The sequence below is a fragment of the Lepidochelys kempii genome, chromosome 12 (assembly GCF_965140265.1).
Source record: "Lepidochelys kempii isolate rLepKem1 chromosome 12, rLepKem1.hap2, whole genome shotgun sequence".
Lineage (NCBI taxonomy): Eukaryota > Metazoa > Chordata > Testudines > Cheloniidae > Lepidochelys > Lepidochelys kempii.
The window spans coordinates 42,310,863-42,335,174 of NC_133267.1; the positions used below are offsets into that span (position 1 = coordinate 42,310,863).

The window sequence follows — 24,312 nt, forward strand, 5'->3', positions numbered from 1 at the left end:
TTTCTGAATTCTGCTGAGGTCAGAAGATACTTAAATTTTCCAGACTGCTTTTCCTCAGCTCCTTCTCTTTAGTGAATAGTTTAATTTCAAATTAAAAGGAAATGCCGTTGTCTAAAACGATTTATTTGCTAAGGAAGAAAAGACCCATCCTGGGAATTAGCACTGGGGTGGATTTCAAAATTCTGAATAGCAGATTTCCTAGCGTTCCTGCCACCCGGTAATTACTGCTCTTGGTATAAGCCCATTCTCAGGGATTTATAAAATTGTTCCAAGTATATTTATTTATATAGCACCCAGTGTGCACTGGGTACCTCTTGGATAGTGTTAAGGCAGTGGGGCTCATGGCAGGATTTTATTGTTTGTGTTTCAGTGAGACTCAATCTCTCTCATGCAAATTGCTTAGCAGCAGCCCCTGAGTCTGCCCAGTTCCTCTGCCTAGGAAGGGTGAAATTCACTTAACTTTCATAAACCCTGACATGTACAGAGCTTGGGGAAATCTGCTTTGCAGGCTGGGGCCACAGCACAGCTATACCCTCCCCATGCCCTCTACTCCAGCTAATGCACAGGAATAGCAGCTATAGCCCCTCAATGCTATTCGTTAAGGCCCCACACTGCAGATTAAAGAGCACTCCCTGGGATGGCTCTGTCGTCCTGGATTCAGCACACCCTGCTCTGCTCCTGTAAATGAGAGGATCAGCATAGAGTTTCTCTCAGACACACAGAGGTTCCCGAATGCAGTGCTGCAGGTGAACTACCTCACGCGGCACAGCGTCCCCTGTGTCTCCTGCACAGGGTGCATGCTCTCTAGTCACAAAGACAGGTTTCAGAGTAGCAGCCGTGTTAGTCTGTATCCGCAAGAAGAAAAGGAGGACTTGGGGCACCTTAGAGACTAACCAATTTATTTGAGCATGAGCTTTCGTGAGCTACAGCTCGCTTCATCGGATGCAAACTGGAAACTGCAGAAGACATTATATACACAGACCATGAAACAATACCCCCTCCCACCCCACTCTCCTGCTGGTAATAGCTTATCTAAAGTGATCACTCTCCTTACAATGTGTATGATAATCAAGTTGGGCCATTTCCAGCACAAATCCAGGTTTTCTCGCCCTCCGCCCCCCACACACAAACTCACTCTCCTGCTGGTAATAGCCCATCCAAAGTGACCACTCTCTTTACAACGTGTATGATAATCCAGCTGGAAATGGCCTACCTTGATTATCATACACATTGTAAGGAGAGTGATCACTTTAGATAAGGTATTACCAGCAGGAGAGTGGGGTGGGAGGAGGTATTGTTTCATGGTCTCTGTGTATATAATGTCTTCTGCAGTTTCCACAGTATGCATCCGATGAAGTGAGCTGTAGCTCACGAAAGCTCATGCTCAAATAAATTGGTTAGTCTCTAAGGTGCCACAAGTACTCCTGTTCTTTCTAGTCACAAAGTGGGTGGGACTCAATTAGACTAACAAACTGAGCAGATGTCTCCCGCTTAAAATGTTACTGACTCTTCAGATACTCAGCAAAGACACAATTTTATCTCAGAGATCTGCATGGCCATGACTGAAGGCTCAAAGTCGAGCTGTCTTTGAGTTATAAGCGTGAGGGGAAATGGGACAAGGGTTTGGGTTTTTTTGTTTTTTTTTTCCAAGTGAAAGAATGTAGGAGAGTGCTTTAAGCACACAGTGACCAGTGAGATTTTGCTCAAGCTTTAGGTGCATCAGAAAGTTGTGAACATGTGAAAGTAGCGGATGGGAATGGACACCAAGTGTGGCGAGTACTTGCTATAGTATAAGGTGACACAAGTGCCTTCATTGTTTTTACAGGGACTTTTGCCCCTAACTAATCAGAGGATCGGCTGTCTTTAGTGGTTTGGCACTGGACACTCTTGCCCTAGAGGAGGGTGAGCATTCCCCTCAGCTGCAGGGCTCTCCCATTGGCCAGCTGAGCTCAGCAGAAGGGTCAGCTCTGTCTTGCCATTGAAGTGTGACTATAGCATAAGTACAATCTGACATGAGGATATTCTAGCCAATTCTAATGAAAGGAAATTACACATCAGAAACCCTTCAGTGTTACTGCACGTGAGAGTTCAAGAGAAAGGGGGTGAGGGAAGAAGCTGGGAGTGGACAACTAGGGATGGATCACTTGATGACTGCCTGTTCTGTTCATTTCCCCTGGGGCACCTGGCATTGGCCACTGTCGGAAGACAGGACACTGGGCTAGATGGACCCTTGGTCTGACCCAGTGTGGCCGTTCTTAAGAGCAGCCCCCTCCCCATTAGTCATGTAACTGGCCTTGTTCGTTCAGTAATATGCCCCATGAAATGCAAGAGGAAAGAAGGATGCAAAAGCCCTGACTCAAAAGTTTACAGGAGGTTCTCTTCCGTCTCCGAGAATAGCTGTTGGAACAGTCACTTGGGCACTCCAGATCCAGAGACCTCATCAGAGAGAGAATTTTGAAATAGGTGCTTGGCAAGGAGGAAAGACCCTGTTTCTTTTTTACGTTGACATTTGGGGGTTTGCTCTTTTCTCTGTTGAAAGGAGACACCTTGACACTAAAAACTGGATCAAATCATTGGTCTTAACTCTGGTCTAATATCTTAACTCTGCTAGTGGCCAATTCCTGATATTTCAGACAGAGGTTGTCAATTATTTTTTTGTCAAGGTCCAAATTTCTCAGTCAAGGTATAGTCAAGATCCAGACTCGAGAAAATAATAAAATATAACAATAATAAGTAAATAAAAGGATTTTGGGGTCTATTCAAAACTGTCTGGTGGTCTGGATTTGGCCTACAGTCCGCCTGCTCCAGAGGAAGGCGAAAAACCCAACAGTAGTGCATCTAGTAGCTAGTTACGAAGTGCTGCACGGGAAACTGAGGGAATCTCCATCCTGACTGTCCAAATGATCAGCTCATCCCCTGAAGCCTGTGGTAACTACCCAACATATAGATCTGGTATCTACACTTCTGAAAATACTAGATGGAAAGGGGCTGTGGGGAGCTGTGAACCTGTTCTTTTACCCCTGGGCTATACTACTAGAGTAGGTTTCAGAGTAGCAGCCGTGTTAGTCTGTATCCGCAAAAAGAAAAGGAGGACTTGTGGCACCTTAGAGACTAACCAATTTATTGGAGCATAAGCTTTCGTGAGCTACAGCTCACTTCATCGGATCCTCAAATAAATTGGTTAGTCTCTAAGGTGCCCCAAGTCCTACTAGAGTAGTAGATCTCAGCTCCACCGTTGCTGGAATGTCCCTGTGCAAGGAGCATTCCAGGGTGGGCTGAAGGAGGGGAGGGGCTGTGTCATGGATGGGAAGAGACAAGACAGGAGCATTCTTATGCTTCAGTGATTCTGCACCCCTGCTTTGTCCATAGGGGTCATTCCAACAGGGGAGCCACGTTAAGACAGTGGTCAGAGCTGCCTCAGTCTGTGCAGGGAACCAAATGAGCCACCAGGGGTCCTGGAGAGGCTTGTGCCAGCAAATGGAAGAATATATCCTTCAGTGTTTTATCCACCACCTCTCCTATTTAAAAGCAACCAACCTTCACAAAAATTCTGTTCTGTGAGAAGGAAAATCAGTTCTGCAACCTCATCCCGTTCCCTCTGCCTCATCCAGAGCTGTCTGATCCAGGAAGCAGACATGATTTGGGTCTCAGAAGAGCAAGCTTTCCAGTGACAGGGGCTTGGTGAATTCCTACTACACATTACTGTCTGGTGGCTTTCTTTTTAAGTAGCTGAGCAATAAAATGAACTGCCTTCATGTCAGTGGGGCTGGGCACTGAGAAGGGGAGAGGAATTTGCTGTTTGTATCCTTGCTTTTTAATCATTTTTCTACCTTTATAGTTATTCATAGCTCACATTTTCCCAGTTACTGTCAGCCTGGGCTTTCATCCATTTAAAGAGCTCTGAGCTCTTTTTTTCCCCCTTGATGGTGGTGGTGGTGGTATAAAGACAGATGGTGTAACTGCTTATGAATGTCCTATTTTATTTCCCCAGAACCAGACGGTTCACTTGAAGACATATATTATTTCCACATGCTCAGGTTAGGCAGCCCAGACAGTGTCTGAACCCAGCGGCTGGCTACCCCTTCCTCCTCTCCATGCAGATGGTGACACCTTTAGGTCACAGGTGGAACTGCATGAAGGCTCTGCACATCAGGCTTATCTTTGTTAGCTACGGAGGATGTTGCAGCTTCATTGTAGCTGAGGAAAGCTTTAGGTTTTTAGAGTAGCAGCCGTGTTAGTCTGTATCCGCAAAAAGAACAGGAGTACTTGTGGCACTTTAAGCTTTCGTGGGCTACAGCCCATTTCATCGGATGCATAGAATGGAACATATAGTTAGATAGATAGATAGATAGATAAATATATACACATACAGATAAGTTGGAAGTTACCATACAAACTGTGAGAGGCTAATTAGTTAAGATGAGCTATTATCAGCAGGAGAAAAAAACTTTTGCAGTAATAATCAAGATGGCCCATGTAGACAGCTGACAAGAAGGTGTGAGGATACTTAACATGGGGAAATAGATTCAATATGTGGAATGACCCAGCCACTCCCAGTCTCTATTCAAACCCAAGTTAATGGGATCTAGTTTGCATATTAATTCAAGCTCAGCAGTTTCTCCTTGGAGTCTGTTTTTGAAGCTTTTCTGTTGCAAAATTGCTACCCTTAAATCTTTTACTGAGTAGCCAGAGAGGTTGAAGTGTTCTCCTACTGGTTTTTGAATGTTATGACTTCTGATGTCAGATCTGTGTCCATTTATTCTTTTGCATAGAGACTGTCTGGTTTGGCCAGTGTGCATGGCAGAGGGGCATTGCTGGCACATGATGGCATAGATCACCTTGGTAGATGTGCAGGTGAACGAGAACCTGATGGCATGGCTAATGTGATTAGGTCCTATGATGGTGTCACTTGAATAAATATGTGCACAGAGTTGGCATCGGGCTTTGTTGCAAGGATAGGTTCCTGGGTGGTGTGTGGTTGCAGGTTGGGAGCTGTCTGTCAGCGAGATCTGGTCTGTCTCCCAAGATCTGTGAGAGTGAGGGATCATTTTTCAGGATAGGTTGTAAATCTTTGATGATGCGCTGGAGAGGTTTTAGTTGGGGGTTGAAGGTGATGGCTAGTGGCGTTCTGTTATTTTCTTTGTTGGGCCTGTCCTGTAGTAGATGACTTCTGGGTACTCTTCTGGCTCTGTCAATCTTTTTTTTTTTTTTTTTTCACTTCAGAGGTGGGTATTGTAGTTTTAAGAATGCTTGATAGAGATCTTGTAGGTGTTTGTCTCTGTCTGAGGGATTGGAGCAAATGTGGTTGTATCTTAGAGCTTGGCTGTAGACAAAGGATCGTGTGGTATGGTCTGGATGGAAGCTGGAGGCATGTAGGTAGGCATAGCTGTCAGTAGGTTTCCGTATAGGGTGGTGTGTATGTGGCCATCACTTATTAGCACTGTAGTGTCCAGGAAATGGATCTCTTGTGTGGACTGGTCCAGGCTGCGGTTGATGGTGGGATGGAAATTGTTGAAATCATGGTGGAATTCCTCAAGGGCTTCTTTGCCATGAGTCCAGATGATGAAGACGTCATCAATGTAGCACAAGTAGAGTAGGGGCATTAGGGGATGAGAGCTGAGAAAGCGTTGTTCTAAGTCAGCCATAAAAATGTTGGCATACTGTGGGGCCATGCGGGTACCCATAACAGTGCTGCTGACTTGAAGGTATATATTGTCCCCAAATATGACACAAGTGTGGGTGAGGACAAAGTCACAAAGGTCATGACAAAGGTTTGTCACTGGTCCCCCTGTTTAACCTTGAGCAAGTCACCAACCTTATCTGTGCCTCAAGTTTTCTGTTCTGTGAAATGGGGCTGGGGATGCTTTGCCCACCTTCTTAAAGTGCTTTGAGGAGCTGAGAGGAAGTGCACATTGTATTTTACCAGGAGGATTCTAGGCTATTTCCTTGTCTGTCTAGTTAAGCAATTCTAGTTTATGTATCACTGGAGTGTCTTGGAACCAGTCACTATGGAGAATGTTAATTTGGGATAGAAAAAAGCAAAGACTTGATATTCAAATATTTTTTTAATGAAGACCATAAAATCAGTTAACTTTTTAACTCCTGCTTTTTAGCCCTGCTTCCCCAGTTAAACAGAAACCTTCTCCACACCTTGGCTTACAGCTTCTCTTAGGCAGTAACAAAGAGATGAATTTTTCTCAATTTTTCCCTGAAGTGAGGGGAATTATGGAATTTCAGTTCCCAACTATGAATCCAAATGCTGATTCCACAGTTGTTCCCTCCAGCAAACTCACTGCTGCTCAGCCCACAAGGGGACAGTTTCTGCATCAGTAATTTGTAGTATTGTAATTTTCTGCATATCACTGAAAAATGTCTTTGTCGAAGGATACCATCCACCAGGCATTTGACACTGGGAATCTGAGCTTCCCAGCACAAGACCCCTGCAACTCTCACAGCTCTAAAGAATTTTGACCTGCAGAGCGGTGGTAGTGAGGTAGATTATGAGCCACGCTCCCTGTTAGACATCATGGGCTACCCCTTCTATCCATCGGCCTCAGGGGAGCATTTTCCAAAGCACCTCAGTCCCATTTTCAGAAGAACCATAGCCACTTACAAGCCTGGGTCCCCATTGGAAGTCGATGGAACTTGGGCTAAGTCATATAGAAGTCTGTGAAAATTGCATCCTGTACCTTCAAGCAAATGGCTTGTGTTTGGCCAGCAGCGCCTAGAGTGCCAAGTAGAGAAAGTTCCCAGTGTGGAGCAGTCACGCCCAAGTCAACCCCTTGTCAGAGTCAATTTTGAAAGCCCTTGTTAAAAAGCCCCCTTTGCCAGTGGCTACTAATGTACTTCTGACAGAGCTGGTGAAAGCTGCATGTGAACCATTCCATTCCTGTAAGCTTATGTTGCTTGTATGGTGGCTCGTTTCCCTAATGGTAACCTTCCGTTTACAGGGTGAGTGATCCTCAGGCTCTAGTGATTGACCCAGCTTTTACTGGAGGAGGTACTGTGAACTCATCCATGAGACTCCTTACCAAAGCGGTGGTAGAATTCCTCCTTAATGAGCCTAATTGTCCTGCCAACATTCACTTTCTTTTTTGATTGACTGGAAAAAATTGTTAGACATGCAAAAAGAGCATGTTCGCTTGTCATCCCCTCAATCTAATGTCACAGTTTATTCCCTTTTCTGTTGGTGGTAAAGCTTGTCTACATGAGCATTTAGTTCACTGCAAACAAGGATGTGAATCTGCCTTGTGTAGCCTGCCACCGGCCAAGTATTCTTGTGAACCCTGCTGTGTCAAATAGGACTAGATCAAAGCACGTTAATGAACTGCTAGTGTGCATCAGTAGGGTCCAGACAGACAGCTAGTCTGCGGCAAGCTTCACACTCCAACTTGCTGCAAACTAATTGTTTGTGTAGACAAGCCCTCAGACTGTTCTCTCTTACGCTATGTCTACACTGGCAGTTGAGCGACAAAAGGTGCTCCCCTCCCACCCCGCCAAATACAAAAGTTTTGCCATGGCAAGAGTCAGTATAAACAGTGCGTTGTCAGCAGGAGCGCTCTCCTGTCAACGATGAATGCTGCTCGTTAAGGGTGGAAGGATTTTGTTGGCAAAAGTGCTGACAAACAGCAACTACACTGCCTGACTTTTAGCGACATGGCTGTGTTGACACGGTCGCTAAAAGCTGTGTAGTGTAGACAAAGCCTTAGTGAGTCTGTTCCTCTTCGCTAAAGCCATTGGAAAGGTTGCCATTTCTCACTAGCTTGTTTGGGTTCTGTAGGATGGGGACAGTTTCTGACAAAGTTGTGCATGTCTGAAGTCCCAGTTTTTTCGTATTCGACGTGGGCCTGTCAGTGCTTAGCGTTCTCTTGATGAGGTCTTGCTCTGTTGTGGATTAATACCTGCTTTTATGGCTCCCATTCCCCTAGTGTCTGATGGACTGTGTGTGTGTATTTAAAGGGCAGGTAAGGATGTGTGTAGAGAACAGGGGAGCTTGACTAGAAACTAATTGAACTGTTGCTTTAAGAAATATCTCAAAACTATATGATCCAGTTGTTGGACAATCTTGTTGAAAGTCTGTATAAATAAAAGCAAGATAGCCAAGCACGGCTGGACCTAGAAAAGATGGTGCACGTGTCTCCATATCCTCCAGTTTGTTTCAGCAATTGCCTCTTCTCAGATTATATGTGCATGGAGAAGCAAGGATTGTACTATTTCCTTAAAAGGAATTCTCTTTGGACTTGGGGATCATTTTTGGTTCGTAAATGACCTTGCTGGAATTTTGTCAGTGGGTATGAACAGCATAGGAGGGGCAGGGTCCTCATTTCACTTCCCCACATGGTATGTTTCCCTAGGGACTCTTGCTTTTCTTAAGTTTCTCCTTCACTCAGGCAGCAGGTTTCTTTTCACCATGTGAAGTGCTGCAGCCTGTTGCCTAGAGAAGTGACTGTTCCTGGAAATAGTCCTTGTATGTTTTCTCTGAGGTGATTAGTGTTGGGTAACTGTGAGTAGTTCCCACCTGACGGGATCTTGTGGGATATACAAAGGTCAGGTTGTTGGCAGAAAAGTTCCAGCCACATCCAGGACTGGGAATGTTGAAACTGCAAAGTGCATTCTGCCAGGTGTGTCATAGGTAGACAGCCCTGTCTGTCAGACACAGAATCTTCCCAGTTACAGAGAACAGGACATCCCTGGAAAGCGAATTAGTGACGACAGCACTCCTTTTCCTGTTGCTAGAATTTCACTGGTCTTTGAGCTCTACTGACATTACATCCAGCCTTGAGACTGCGTGTGTTTGTTTCTTGGAATGTCCCAAACAGTTCTGTGCTTGCAGTCTGAAATATGGGTAGGTGGAAATCTATTTGAGATTGGTCCTCAGCAGAGTAGCTTGAACTGACCAGGCAAGAAACTACTAGCACTGTAGGTTCTGAGGACCCCCAGACACCATAGAAAATAACCAAGCAATCCTAGTTGATGAATGTGAGGGAACTCAACCCAGCATCTGTCAGTTTAGCCAGGTCCTTCGGTAAGTTCTTGTCACAAAGCAGTCCTGGGAGAGGGGAATTGGAACCACTGGAAGCCCAGTTCTATATATACATCACAAAATTAGCTGCTGCCGAGCTCTTTGAGTGAGAGACTCACTCCTGTTTCTCTACTTCTGCTTTTATTTTTTTCCCCTTTGCTTCTTACATTTCAGAAGAGTCAGTTGAAGATGTGGAAGGGCTGAATGAGACACCAGCTGATCCAGAAGAGCCTACTAAAGAGCAAGAGAGTGGAGGTGACAAGGACCAAAACAAATGGACAGGTGGGTTTTGCTTTCATTCCTATCCCAAGTCCAGCTAGCCTTGAGGATAGATAGATGGTTAGCATGGCTTATAAGGGCACCTCAGCTGATGCCTTGTTCAGCTCTGTAAATCTGGGCCTTCATATTTCTTCCATTTGATTTTATTTGAAGAAGGACTTACAAACTCCATAAAATTTTCAAACAGATATTTCAACTTCCATCCATTAACCTTCCTCGTTCATTTTTTTGTTGAAAATATGTCCCCTTCCAGCCGCCTCCTCCTGCCTGAAGTTACTAATTCAGTGCCCAAAAGCGTGCTAGGCTTTACAAACAGTTATGAGAGAGTCCCTATCCCGAAGTGTTTTCTAGAGACATAGCATGATGGGAAAGGAGGTCACGAAAATGGTGAGTTACGCGGTCATTCTGCAAATTAGCAGGAAAGACAGGGGAAAACAGAAAGTTACAGGTAAAGCAAACTGTTGCTTTGCTTGAAAGGTCTATTCAGGTGACACCATCAACATGGCATAAGAAGTCATGCTCACAGCACTCCTGTCACTAACACTTTGTTCGTGAGACCAACAGTACATTCGTTTGTTTTCTCACCATTTACTATTTGTATTGCAGTGTCCCCCGGGTACGTCTGTACTGCAGTAAAAGATCCGCGACTGGCCAAGTCAGCTGACTTGGGCACACAAGGCTCAGGCTGCGGGGCTGTAAAATTGTTCAGGCTCAGGCTGGAGTCCGGGCTCTGAGACTCTCCCCCCCCGCATGGGGTCCCAGAGCTTGGACTGCAGCCTGAGCCCAACATCTACACGGCAGTTTTATAGCCCCCAGCCTGAGCCCTGTGAGCCCGTCAGCTGACTCGGGCCAGCCGCAGCTGTGTTGTGGATCTTTATCGCAATGTAGACATGCACTGTGCAGACATAACAGTGAGACTCCCCCTGCCCCGAAGAGCCTGCAATCTGGCCATTTCATAGAATCATAGGACTGGAAGGGACCTCAGGAGGTGGTCCGGTCCAGTCCCCAGCACTCATGGCAGGACAAGGCATTATGTAGACTTCCTGCTTGTTTACTTTTTGCTAGAGTTGTACAAAATTTTGACACCACAATTGAAAATAGATGTATTTTTGCTTGTGAGAAGTCAAAAATGTCTCTCTTTGGAAAATCTGTGCTCATTAGAAATGGAGAAATAAGCAGTTTGAGGGTCACTGCCACTCCCGGGAATAGGGTCACTGACCCACTAAAGAAACATTTTTTTAAAATCCTTTTTGCCTTTGGGCAGAAAACAATTTCAGGTTTGTCCTCTTAGCAGGCAGGTAGCAGTTCCCCTTGGCAGCATGGTTGTGCTGACCATTCTGTTTACTTGCAGGTAGGGGAATTGAGAGGGATTCTCATTTCCCAGCATCCAAATCTGAGCAGTTCTGGCTCTCTTTCCTGGCAAACAGAGAGGAACCCAGCGATTCCCCCTTAGGGTTATTTATGCTGCTGATCTAAAATGTTCCCCTTCCTCAAGGTAGCCAAAGAGAAATACAGATGTTTGGCCCCATTTACTCTGTCTTTCATGGCCAGCACAGAGAGAGAGCACATAGCTCTTCTGCAGGCTGCCATCTCCAGTATAGTTCCCATCCTGTTTACAGCTGCTTCTCAATGAACCACAACTGAAGGCCACAGGTCTCTGCAGTGCATACAGTCTTACTGTGGTGGGGTATTACGATCTCTGCTTTCACCTCCAGGAACAGTTTTGATTCTTTCACTTTCGAAGGACACGTCAAGACTGGGAAAATAGGTTTTGTTTTAACAGATTACGACTCATTTTCCAAGTCTAGACAAGCCTCAACGAGCATGCAGAAATGTTTGTGAATCTGTTGTACGCAGTCCTCCTCCTTCGTCTCCCTCAGCTTGAACAAAATGGTGCATGAAGGAGACCCAACTGATGACAGTCCTTTTCCAAAGCCCCTCCTGCGAGGCTGCGTATCTCCAGGGAGAGAGATAAGTCTGGCATGGATTAGAAACTGACTAAAATACAACAAAAAGAAGAAATAAACGATTAGTTTTCACCATGGCAAAAGGTTAACAGTGGAGTTCCATACTAAGACAGTGTTGTCTGATTTATTGAGAACAGGAAAATGGGGTCAAGGGTCAGGTGGCAAATGTGCAGGTGACAGAAAGTTAGGTAGGCTAGAGAAGACTGTGAGGAACTTCAGAAGGGACCTACTTAAACTGTAAGCTCTGAGGGGCAGGGACAATCCTGTTGCTAAGTATTTGTACAGTGAGTAGTACAATGGGACCCTGCCCGCTGGTTAGAGCCCCCAAAACACAACCACAATACAAATAATTAATCATCATCAACCTGGGCAGCAAGATTGAAGGTGAATGAAATTCAGTATCAACAAATGCAAGGGAAGCACATTGAAAAGACTACTTGAACTATTTGTAAATGTTAATATATTCGAAATTATCTCACGGTGCTGGCGCACTGGTATTCGTAGCACTGCCGGAGAAAGTTTAAATTTTTAGATTGTTTTCAGTTATATGTTTAAGAAATCATGTGAAAAAATTGAAGTCATGTAAAACTTTTTTTTCCACGCACAAAATCTAAATGTTGGACTTAAACTTTTAAGGCTCCTTGTATTATCATTTTCCTGTGAAATTTGTAGCCCATGTTCAGTGTAAGTGCCATGTAAACAATAAATACTAAAACCAATGTATAGCACCTCTAAGCTTTGCTTAGTGTAAAAGTTCTCTAAAAGGAAATAAGCTCTACTGTGTTAGGCCTCACCGCTATAACTGGCTCTACATAGGCCAGTCCCTGTGCTTCCACAGAGCCCCAGGAACTCAGTGGGGCTCTGGCTCTGGCCAGAGACTGTAGCAAGGTCAGGGACACTGAGTTTAGTGAGATTTAAGAACATGCTTAAATGCTTTGTTGAACTGGGGCCCTAATTTTGTACATGTAATAAAAATACCCCACATTATTCAAACCAGAGAAACACTGAAACCTTTTCTTACTTACTGGAGCAGCGTAGCAGTGTGGTTGTAGCCATGTTGTCCCAGGATATTAGCCGGACAAGGTGGGTGAGCTCTGTGTGGCTCCAAAGCTTGTCCCTTGCACCAACAGAAGTTGGTCCAGTAAAAGATATCGCCTCACCCACCTTGTCTCTGTAGGTGAACAGAGCAATTGTAATTTTACATCTTAGTCCATTCTGCTTCCAGAATCCCCTTGAAGGCAATGGAAGATCAGGGCAAGGAGGAAATGCAGGTTCAAGCACTTGCAAGCCAGTGAACATGGGTTTGGCCTGAAAATCAAGAGACTCTGCTTCTGTTCCTGATTGATTATTTATTTATTTACTTATTTGTATTATGGTAGCACCCCGAAGCTGTAGTCGTGCACAGGACCCCACTGAGCTAGGCACTGTACAAACACAGTCCCTGCTCCAGTGAGCTTACGGTCTAAGTGTAAGACAGGAGACAACAGATAGATGCAGATGGATGTGGGAATACAAGGAAACAATGAGACAAGATTGTTCAGCTGTGATTTCAGCACACTGGCAGCGTAACCACTGTCAAGCTCTTTTCAAGGCATCATGGCAAAGGAGGGTTTAGAGGAGGGATTTGAAGGCTGATTAAGACATCGCTTTCCGGACGTTTACAGAGAACTTCTTCTAAGAATGAAGGGCAGCAAAAGAGTGACGGTGCTTGTTTAAAAATTTAACAAGTGGACAAGGCAGGCTGACAGCATGATCTAATCCAAGGCAGGCATCCACCTTTTGATAATGAGAGATGATAGGTTGGGTGAGGACAGGTAATGAAGGGACTTGAAACTGAAGATAAGTAGCTAATGTTTGATGCCATAGAGAAGAAGGAGGAGGAGGGATGCAAGTAGAGGAGTGACATGGTCAAAGCAACAGACTAGGAAAATGACCTCTGTAGCTGTGTTCTGGATCTGAGCAGAGCAAGACTGCATTCTCAAGGCCAGAAAGAAGGATGTTGCATTGAGATGTGAGATGATGACAGCTTGGGTGAGATTCTGTAGCCATATGAATAGATAGGAAGGGGCGGTATCTTAGAATCGGCAAGATTTAGATACAGCCTAAATGTGAAGACCTAGAGGAGATGATGCCTTTCTTACAGGCCTGAGTGACAGACAGTATGGTGGTGTTATCCACGGTGATTGAGAAAGGAGGGAATAGGAAGAGCTTTTGAGGGGGAGAGTAGGAACTCCATCGACTCATTATGTGACTCTTCAGAATTTACTTAACCTTTTTGTGCCTCAGTTTCCCACCTCTAGACTGAATAATTACCCACCTTAGTAAAGCACTGTGAGATCCTCTGATGAACAGCTGCTGTGTAACTTATAACCATTATTCGTTTTATTGCTGGAGCAGAGTGAAAAGTGTCCGTGAACACTGCAGCTGGCTGCCTTTGACCACTCAGCATGTTGTGCCAGCATGAAACCTTTGTAAGATATTTGCGATGAAATGGAAAAGACTCAGCACTTTAGGTTTCTCTGTTTCATGGCAAATTTAGAAAAAAATTTCCAGTTTCAAAACAAGTCTGGAAAATTGTCTTTTTTTAAAATTTGTAAATAGAACAAATTATTCTTGTCCCATGTTCAAGTAACATTCTCCCCCACCCAAAAAAAAAAAATCAAAATCTTTTGTGCATAATGATGAGTTTTCAAATCAAAATACAAAATTTAGAATTTTTGCATATTTTGATGTGGATGAGGGGAAAGCCGTGGACGTGTTGTTCCTTGACTTTAGCAAAGCTTTTGAGTCAGTCTCCCACAGTATTCTTGCAAGCAAGTTAAAGTAGTATGGGCTGGATGAATGGTGGATAGAAGGTGGATAGAAAGTTGGCTAGATTGTCGGGCTCAGCAGGTAGTGATCAATGGCTCCATGTCTAGTTGGCAGCCGGTATCAAGTGGAGTGCCCCAAGGGTCGGTCCTGGGGCCGGTTTTGTTCAGTATCTTCATAAATGATCTGGAGGATGGTGTGCATGGCACCCTCAGCAAGTTTGCAGATGACGCTAAACTGGGAGGAGAGGTAGATACGCTGGAGGGTAGGGTTAGGATACAGAGGGCCCTAGACAAATTAGAGGATTGGGCCAAAAGAAATCTGATGAGGTTCAACAAGGACAAGTGCAGAATTCTGCACTTAGGACGGAAGAATCCCATGCACCGCTACAGACTAGGGACCGAGTGGCTCGGCAGCAGTTCTGCAGAAAAGGACCTAGGGGTTACAGTGGATGAGAAGCTGGATATGAGTCAACAGTGTGTCCTTGTTGCCAAGAAGGCCAATGGCATTTTGGGATGTATATGTAGTGGCATTGCCAGCAGATCGAGGGACGTGATCATTCCCCTCTATTCGACACTGGTGAGGCCTCATCTGGAGTACTGTGTCCAGTTTTGGGCCCCACACTACAAGAAGGATGTGGAAAAATTGGAGAGAGTCCAGCAGAGGGCAACAAAAATTATTAGCAGGCTGGAACACATGACTTATGAGGAGAGGCTGAGGGAACTGGGGATGTTTAGTCTACGGAAGAGAAGAATGAGGGGGGATTTGATAGCTGCTTTCAACTACCTGAAAGGGGGTTCCAAACAGGATGGCTCTAGACTGTTCTCAATGGTAGCAGATGACAGAACGAGGAGTAATGGTCTCAAGTTGCAGTGGGGGAGGTTTAGATTGGATATTAGGAAAAACTTTTTCACTATGAGGGTGGCGAAACACTGGAATGTGTTACCTAGGGAGGTGATAGAATCTCCTTTCTTAGAGGTTTATAAGGTCAGGCTTGACAAAGCCCTGGCTGGGATGATTTAACTGGGAATTGGTCCTGCTTCGAGCAGGGGGTTGGACTAGATGACCTTCTGGGGTCCCTTCCAACCCTGATATTCTATGATTTGATAGCTGCTTTCAACTCCCTGAAAGGGGGTTCCAAAGAGGATGGCTCTAGACTGTTCTCAGTGGTAGCTGATGACAGAACGAGGAGTAATGGTCTCAAGTTGCAGTGGGGGAGATTTAGGTTGGATATTAGGAAAAACGTTTTCACTAGGAGGGTGGTGAAACACTGGAATGCGTTACCTAGGGAGGTGGTAGAATCTCCTTTCTTAAATATTTTTAAGGTCAGGTTTGACAAAGCCCTGGCTGGGATGGTTTAGTTGGGGATTGGTCCTGCTTTGAGCAGGGGGTTGGACTAGATGACCTCCTGAGGTCCCTTCCAACCCTGATATTCTATAATATGAATCCAGTCAGTTCTAGAAGTTTTGGCAAAAAGCAAAATTCTGGGGTCATAAAATGGGCCACAATGAAATTACAAATGAGTTTTCATTACATTGCACAAAAAAAGCTCTGTCATTTTTGCACTCACTAGTCCAAATGTTTTGTGTGTATGGCAGACCCCAGAGCATGGCCAATGGCTCTGAACAATCACTAGCTTTTCATAGGAGTTCAGAATGTTTGTGCTTTTTTAAAATCAATTATTTATTGGTTTAGAAGCACATTACTAATGTTTCCTGTTCCTGGACTGGGCTTGTTTGCTTTTCATTTTCATTACAGTAGTAGGATTAAATAGCTTCTGCACATTCAAGAGATGCAACATGAGTGGTGCTGGAGGTTCTTCCTACCTGTCAGTCTTATGTTCGAGTTCTTCCAATTTTAGTGCCAAACAAGAATGACAATTCCCAAATCTCAGCCTCTGAGCAAAGAATAAATCATGTTTTCATGATTAACTTCAGATTCATCACAAATGAGCAAAAAGCCGCAATTGTTGCCTGACTGCATTTTCAAATCATGAAGATATGAATGAATTCTAGATGTAAATGTTTAATATCAGACACATTGGTTTCCACCTAGAGCCCTGAGTCATATCCAGGGAAACCAATTCTGGACTTAAAGAATTTTGTTTTGTTTTATTATTTTTAAACATGAAATATATGGACGTTGATAAAATGTCAGAGAACGTCTCAATCTCGAGTGGCCCTGCTATATGAAGGACTTTATTAGTATTATCAGTTGTATGGACTTCAGTACACCCGTGTTTTTTTGGTTTGTTTGTTTTTTAATTTCTACTTAAAACATAGATTGAAATGAAATATTTCTGGAGGACTAGCCTGAAGGGTTTAAAAAAAACAAACATTTTTTTTAATTCATGATGCTCACCTAACCCTGAGCAATTAGTGCAATGGAGCATCCCTTATTCGAATTTCTGGTAGATTGCTATTAAAGGAGGTATTAATGGGCTGCTGAGAGCTGGGAAATTGTTGCAGAAAAGTGTGTTTATGGAGGATGGTGCTGGCAGGCATGATTTCAATCAGATTTGACATGTTTAACATAAATGTACACTGCACAACTCCTGCAGTTTATGAATAATTCCTACAGGTCCACTGCCTTTCTAATTACTGAAACTGAAAAACCAGGTCAGGCACATCCTGGCGGAAATCTATTACCATCCTTCCCCCCTGCCTTTTTTAATATCTGTAGTTTTGGTGAGCACTTACTGTCCGGGATATTCGGTGACATGAGAGTAAAGGAAGGGGAGAAATCAGCTGGGGAGAGGAAAGGAGAGGCAAAGGCAGGAGGACACATTAGAGTAGTTCTGGATCCAGACGCCATCTCCAAGGTCTGATTTTACTTGTCTTTCTATTATTCACATAAAGGAAATATGGTCCACCTGCTGTTGGGGATGCTGTTCTCTGGCCCAGGGCAATGCTCTAGAAGGTCTTGCTGATGAATCCTAAAGTCATAGAAGTCAGAGACTGGGAGGAGCAGTAGGGCCCCAGCACTGGGCTCCATTGTTGCTACAGGATGGCGTTGTCTAGTGCGTTGTCTGCCGTACTTAGAAGTGTCTCTTCTGCTGAGACTCCTTCCCCGGCCCTTGGGAGAGACTCAGCCTCTAATGGCTCAGTGCCAGGGAATTTTTTACATGAATTTGCCCTTCTCATTACATCTCGTTACACCTCCTGTCCCAGCTTCAGTAACTCCTCTCCCCCCACTGTGTAGAACCCTCCTCCTTCTTGGAAATAGTTCATAGAATCATAGAATATCAGGGTTGGAAGGGTCATCTAGTCCAACCACCTGCTCAAAGCTTTCTCTCATTTCCTGGGGAGTTCTTTAGCCAAGCCACATGTATTTAGCATTGTTAGTCTTTCCCTCCAATCAACCCCTCCAGCCCCCTGATCAGTTTTGTTGCTGTTCTCTGAATTTCCTCAGTTTATCAGTATCTTTCAGCCGATACAGTACTCAGAACTGACTGCAGCATTCCCAGTGCCATCACAAGAGGGCTCTGTAGAGAGGAGCTGTCCCCTCCTCTCCCTGAGTTAGGGAGCATTTCTGCATGCAGCCCACAATGCCGTGGCCTTCTGGTGTCATATTACATTGTAAACACCTATCTACTTTGCCATCCATTATAACCTCAAAGTCCTATTCTGCAATTGCTGTCATGATAGCACACACAGGTAAAACTGAAAGTCCATCCCCCAATGTCCTTTAAACGCAGATTAGTCTTGTAGTTTGGCTAAAACTGACCTATGTTGCAGGTTGTATTTTGTAGGCTTATAGCATACAACGAGAACATGATTAAAACAGTTTAAGCCTGTCTACACTGCAAGATTGAACTGTTTTATCTGTTTCAGAGGACATCTTTATTATAACTGGATCCCTCAACAGGGGAACAATTATAATGTTGGTGTGACCTAGTCTTTGACACTCCTAATTCTTCTTCCCACTCAGTCTCCTTGTTTATTTCCTCCTGGATGCGTTAGCAGCAATTTACAGATAGACTCTGCCTGTTCTGTCCATGTCTCTACCCCCTATAGATCTCTTTGTATTCATGCTATGTCCCCACCGCTATTGACCGCTCTAGCCACTTCTGTGACGTGCTGCATAGCCATGCTGTTTGCTGCCTCATCCAGACTAGAAATGACTGAACCCAAAAAAGATCCTGTACTCCTCATTGGACACTTCTCAAAACTCTGTCTTTTAGCCCTAAACTTTTTCTATGGTCTTTGGTCCAGTTTTCAGTCCAAATGAGTTTTTGTATCCAAGCCATTTGAATTCATTTTTCAACTAAGATAGCATGAGTCTCTGTATCAGCTAATTATTGAAATCCAAGTGCTGTGTTCCTTTCAACCATTCATTTGGTAAACCTCTCCCAAAAAAGCAACCAAGATTGTCCCCTAGCAGAGCCCATGGTCTTTAATACTAATGATTATGCTAGGAAGAAAAGGTACAACATTAGGGGATGTCCCCATATGCATGACTTGTGCATTGCAAAACAATGACCTGATGATTTAGTTGGGGATTGGTCCTGCTTTGAGCAGGGGGTTGGACTAGATGACCTCCTGAGGTCCCTTCCAACCCTGATATTCTATGATTCTATGATTTCATGTACATGCCAGTAATAATATGCTCTAAAGATATGGGACAGCCCTGCCCAAATTAGGAAGGTAGCAAATATTGGGCTTACTCCACGGTACAGTCCAAAGGTAATTGAATGCTCTTCTTCTGAGGTCCAGTTTATTTAGTTCTGACACACATTGGCCTTTCAGGCCACACTCCAAGTTCAGTCTTTCTCTCCTCCTGGGGGAGGAGTCCCCAGCTTTCCTTCTCAGAGCTGGCTTTCAGTTCAGTGACTCTCTCTTCAGGCCCCTAAACTCAGGGTATCTCAGGGGCTTCCCTGCATTAGCAGGCTACTCCCAGCCCTTCCTGGCAGGTGCCACTCTGCTAATCTCAGGGTACTCCCTACAAGAGCCCTTCTAACTCTCCTCAATAACCAGGCATGGCTGAGCCCTGGCCTCTAGCCCTTAAAGAAGCAAGCCACCCTGCTGCACCAACTTAAATGTCTTTTTAACTTCATGTTGTCCTGGCCCATTGCTCTGACAATGCAACTCCTGTAGTTGAATCCTTCTGCTGGATCCCCCTGTATCAATTTCAAGCTTCTTATCTTGACCATCAAGGCCCTTCATATCTCTGCTAGTCCTGATTTCTCTGCTCTGGTCTCTTGTGACATTGCACCCTGACCCAGTCTGGTCTGCCAGCTATGTTCTTCACACATTCCTCCCTACTGTGTCACCTTCATAGAGCATAGTCTGCAGGGCTTTTCCTGCTATGAAGCCCACAGGAAATTAGCCAACCTTTAACTGCTAGTCTGACGGGGAGCTGGGGAAAGTCGATAGTATTTATTGATGTCACTACAAAATGTATATATAATTGATTGTCTTCTTGTCCCCCACCATTTGTGTCTTGCTTGTCGTCTTATATTGTAAGCTCATTGGTGCAGGGACCACATCTGTGTGTTTGTACAGGAGAAAAGGCCCTTATCCTGTTCAGGGCTTTTGCGTGCTGCGGTAAGATAAATATTTAATAAGAATTCAGCTATTCAGACTCACTGCAGACTGAAATGTATAACTCAAAGATAGAAAAACAAATCCATTTGACCATTTTCAGGGTCACACTTTTAAAAGATAGACAAAGGTCTGTGTGTGAAAGTGCATTTGCAAATATCTGTGTATTTAATTCTATCTACTGTATGATCCTATTATTTATCAAATGTGGGTTTGAAAAAATCCAGTAGAGCAACAGGCGATATTCAGTCCTATTAGTATGGCTACAACGTCCCATTAGGATGAATGGGACCTTTGGGGAATAGGGAATGTAAACAGACAGCATTTCAGAAAGAAACATTCTAACCATATGCTATTAACACAAAAAGGAACAAACGTGCAGCACTGCAACAATATTAGACAAGGAAATTCCATTTCAGAGCGGCTTAAGGTCTAGTCTCATGGTTTATTATGTCACTAGAATCCCTCAATGGAATTATTGACTTGTATTTATTCCTATTATATTAATATAAATGGTGTGTTCCTGCTGGAATAGCAAATCTTTGATAGAGAGATCTGCCTGAAACTTGATACCAAAGTATGCAGGATTCCAAAGCTGTTTCTCTGTGTGCTCCAATGAGGAACACTCCCCAGTGTAAGTATGCTGCCTCACCATTCATCCACTCTGCTAAAGATAGGAGGGTGAAGGCCTTATGGTGTAGGGAAATGAAAAGGGATGAAATAATCCCGTCACCTCTCCAAGCATGGGCTCTCCCAGACAGAACCAATAGGGGCTGTAAGGATACCTTTCTACTGAATGAGTAAAACGGTCGTGAGGAGCTCTCGCTACAAAATCCTCCACAAGAGGCAGTCAGATTTAACTCTGAGGGTTAGAGTTTGGTACAAAATTTCAGAGTGCAGGGTCCAGGAAAAATTTGAGGAAAAGGTCTGAAGAACCTGTCTCTGTGGAGAAAGGCCTGTGGGGACCAGCAATCCCACTGGGTAATTGTAGTTTCTATCAGGCAGCGAAAATAGTGTTCTAGTGGGGTTGAAAGTGTAGCAGAGACTGGTTGCTGAGCTAGTATGAAGAGTATTTTCATAATCAATCAAGGTAGCAAAAACCCTGCTGTAAATTTGTAGGGCAGGTGGCAAGCTGGTTTACGGAATGCAGGGAGTTGAGAACCTCTGGCTTACGGAAAGCAGCATGAATTAATAATCATTTAATTGGCTCCTCCATTATGTTGCTGGTCAGGAGATGGAGGTTTAGATGAAGGGGCTGTCAGTGGTACTTTAGCTAAGAGAGTCTGATGGTTGAAAGGTGGGGGGTGGCGGCTGCCTTTGGCCTTTCCACAGGGCTCAAGCATAGTCAGCTCTTTGGGACCCTCACAAGGTTAGCCTGGGGTTAGCAAAGAAAAGGATGAGTGTCCCCTCTGGGTGACCTCTTCCCCTTTAAAACAGAGAGAGAGTCTCCCCTGTGCTGAAAAGCAGGGACAGCCCGGCATATGCACTGGCGGAATAGCCTCTCAGAAATGCTTCCGGAGGGCAGAGTGCCTTGCGGCCATACTGCTTTCGGGTGTGGGTGTGAGGTACGTGTTTTCTCTGTCTGTGGAAAGGTGTATTCTTCTAACCTCTTTATTTCTTTAAACCTTGAGATTAGCAAATCAATGCACAAATTACCTCCTGCTCAGGACATTTATCACATTTTCATTTGTTTTCTTGAGGGGAGCTCTGGTCTTTGAGCAGAATCTCTCCTTGGCCCCTAATTGTGGCACAGGGGTATTTGTGCTGGATGAGCAGTGGTTTGGAGAAAGTGAGAGAGAAGGTTTTCGACACTTCTTTTTTTATGGACATTTTTCCTCGTCTACTCTATAACAGATGAATAGGTCAGACTGACTGTGTGTGACATGGTAATTAATACACATTCTTTTCCAAGTCTGTTTTGAAGCTTTATAGTCAATCACTGGGTGTGCTCAAGAGTGATGCCGTCTGCATGTCCCCTTTCTCCAGAATGTAAAGGAATTCTTAATTCCCCTGCTCTGTGACACTGTTCCATGATGGCTGATCCTAAGATCATTCATGTACTTAGATCTAACATACAGTAGGTTCGGGTGGATGTCTACTAGCAATAACTTGGTCTCAGTGTTGATAGCCCAAATGGGAATTTTCTCTTTAAAAATACTCCTTAGCATGTATCTTGAGACATCCATTTTGAGAATACTGAAAACATTGGCCAAACCAGACAGTCTCCACGTAAAAGAATAAATGGACACAAATCAGACGTCAAGAATTATAACATTCAAAAACCAGTCGGAGAACACTTCAGTCTCTCTGGTCACTCGATTACAGACCTAAAAGTGGCAATTCTTCAACAAAAAAACTTCAAAAACAGACTCCAAGGAGAGACTGATGAATTGGAATTAATTTGCAAACTGGACACCATTAAATTAGGCATTGAATAAAGACTGGGAGTGGATGGGTCATTACACAAAGTAAAACTATCCCCCCTCCCACTGTTCCTCACACGTTCTTGTCAACTGCTGGAAATGGCCCACCTTGATTATCACTACAAAAGGTTTTTTTTCTCTCCTGCTGGTAATAGCTCACCTTACCTGATCACTCTCCTTACAGTATGTATGGTAACACCCATTGTTTTCATGTTCTCTGTGTATATAAATCTCCCCACTGTATTTTCCACTGAACGCATCCGATGAAGTGAGCTGTAGTTCACGAAAGCTTATGCTCAAATAAATATGTTGATCTCTAAGGTGCCACAAGTCCTCCTTTTCTTTTTGCGAAAACAGCCAGTTCATCTTCACACCCCTCCTATGGAGTAGACCAGTGTCCCTATATTAGAGAGATTAAGGCTGGTGAGCCAGATCAGCAGCACTGAGGAGTGCTTAGAGTTTCAGGGGTAGGGAGCAAAGCTGAATTTAAACTATCTTTTACCAGGATGGTTCCCCAGCTGAAGATAGTGGTCTGAAATGTTGCTATATCTTGTGCTGACTGCCTGTGGCTCCAGGGACCCATTATGGAAGACAGAGGTCACCAAAACCTAGGGATGCCCCAGCCACACCTGGCCATGCACTCAGCATCAGCAGTAGTGGGAAGGTTAGTGGGGGCAGCTCCTATGTCACCTGAGGATCCCCCTATGTACGAAGGGTTCTTCAGAAGCTGGCTACGCTTGTTAGGGCAGTTTTGTAGCTGCAGACAGTGCAGAGCTGCCTTAACAACCCAGGTTCTGTTTTCAAAAGTGTGCACTAATTTAGGGTGCTTCAAACACCCATGGTCTGATGTTCAGAGCAGCCGAGCATCCACAGTGCCGACTGACATCTGAGACATGCCAGCACTCAGCACCTCTGAAAACAAGCCCCCATTGTCTGAAGCTAGGCTCCCAAAATTAGAGTCCACCTCTGAAAATGCAGGTGAGCTTCCCAAGGTGTGAGTGTCGGTGGCATAGCCAAGGTATAAGAACCCAGGATACGTTCTCCTGCTTGTTTCTCAAAGAAGAGACCCCAGTAGATTCTAAGCACAGAAGATTATTTCAAAAAATAATTCTGATAATTCAGTGGGAGTTTTGTGACATGAGATAAGATGTCATATTAGTCACCCTCTCAAAGCCAGTCCCTGCTCACTGAATGTCTTCTGCAATGTGTTGATCACAGTTCATTCCATTGAGTGAAAACTAGAAACTTATGTTTTCGGTAAAGGACTTATTCTGGTTTTTATGCTCCTCTTTACCTACAAGAGGTGTCATGAAGATCATGGTGATAAGTCTGATTTCGACCAACAAATTCTGGGAATGTTCATCCTGACCTCACCTTGGGAGCCTCAGGCTAGTCTAATGTGACATACCGAAGGTACCAGCTGTGTGGCAATAGCAGGGCACAATAGGGGGTGCCATGGAAAGCTTTGGAGACTTGGGTAAATAAAGCATTGGTTTTGGTTTGGGTTTTTATGGGTTAAAGATAGACTTTAAAACAGGCTTTCGTGTTTAATTAAGGTTACGTGTCCACATTGTGTCCATGAGAACATCCATCTCCTGCATGTATATTTTTACATTTGATATATATGAAACAGGTGGTTAAACTGATAGATAATAAATCTTGGAAGGGGAGTTTCTATCCTGTAGGGACTCTTTCTGCCACAAACACCGCAGGAGAAGAATCACTGGATGCCTGTTGCACTCAACTAATAGTAGTTCAAGGGTTGAAGTGAAAGTTGATAGAGCCCAGAGAGTCCCTCCCCAAACCACACTGGAGACCTAATTACAGTCAGTGCAAGGGGACAGGGCCAGATTTACACCTTACATGCCCCTAGGCGCAGCATCTTCAGCACATACCCCCACCCAGAGACCCCTCCACAGACTTCTTCCGCCACAACGGCACAGCACTTTGCACACCACTACTCAGCGCCCCCTGCCCACTGACCTCCCCCCCCCCATGCCCAGCGTCCCCTGCACAGCCCCACCACCACAACTACCCAGGGCCCCACACAGATACCCCACTGCCCCAACACACACAAGCACCCTCCACTGCCCAGCGCACCTCCCCAAGCCCCACTCCCCTGCTCCCTGGCCTCCGTCCGCACTCACCAGCCCCGCTTGGAGGTGACTGTGTCTGCCGGGCTGATCGCTCTGGCCCCTCAGGCGTGGCCCGATCAGCCAGGCTGGAGCAGGAGCAAGACCTGCCCAGGCCAGGCTCCCTCAGGTCGCACT

At 44.6% G+C, this 24,312-nt stretch overlaps 1 protein-coding gene across 2 annotated transcripts in view; it reads left to right on the forward strand.

The window, feature by feature from the left end:
* Positions 1 to 24,312, forward strand: part of ZFHX3 (zinc finger homeobox 3) — a 283,639-nt gene that overhangs the window by 221,635 nt on the left and 37,692 nt on the right. For both annotated transcript variants that reach the window (XM_073308352.1, XM_073308351.1), the window contains one exon: positions 9,197 to 9,304. In XM_073308352.1, the coding sequence (XP_073164453.1) occupies positions 9,197 to 9,304 (108 nt within the window). The remainder of the gene's footprint in view (positions 1 to 9,196; positions 9,305 to 24,312) is intronic.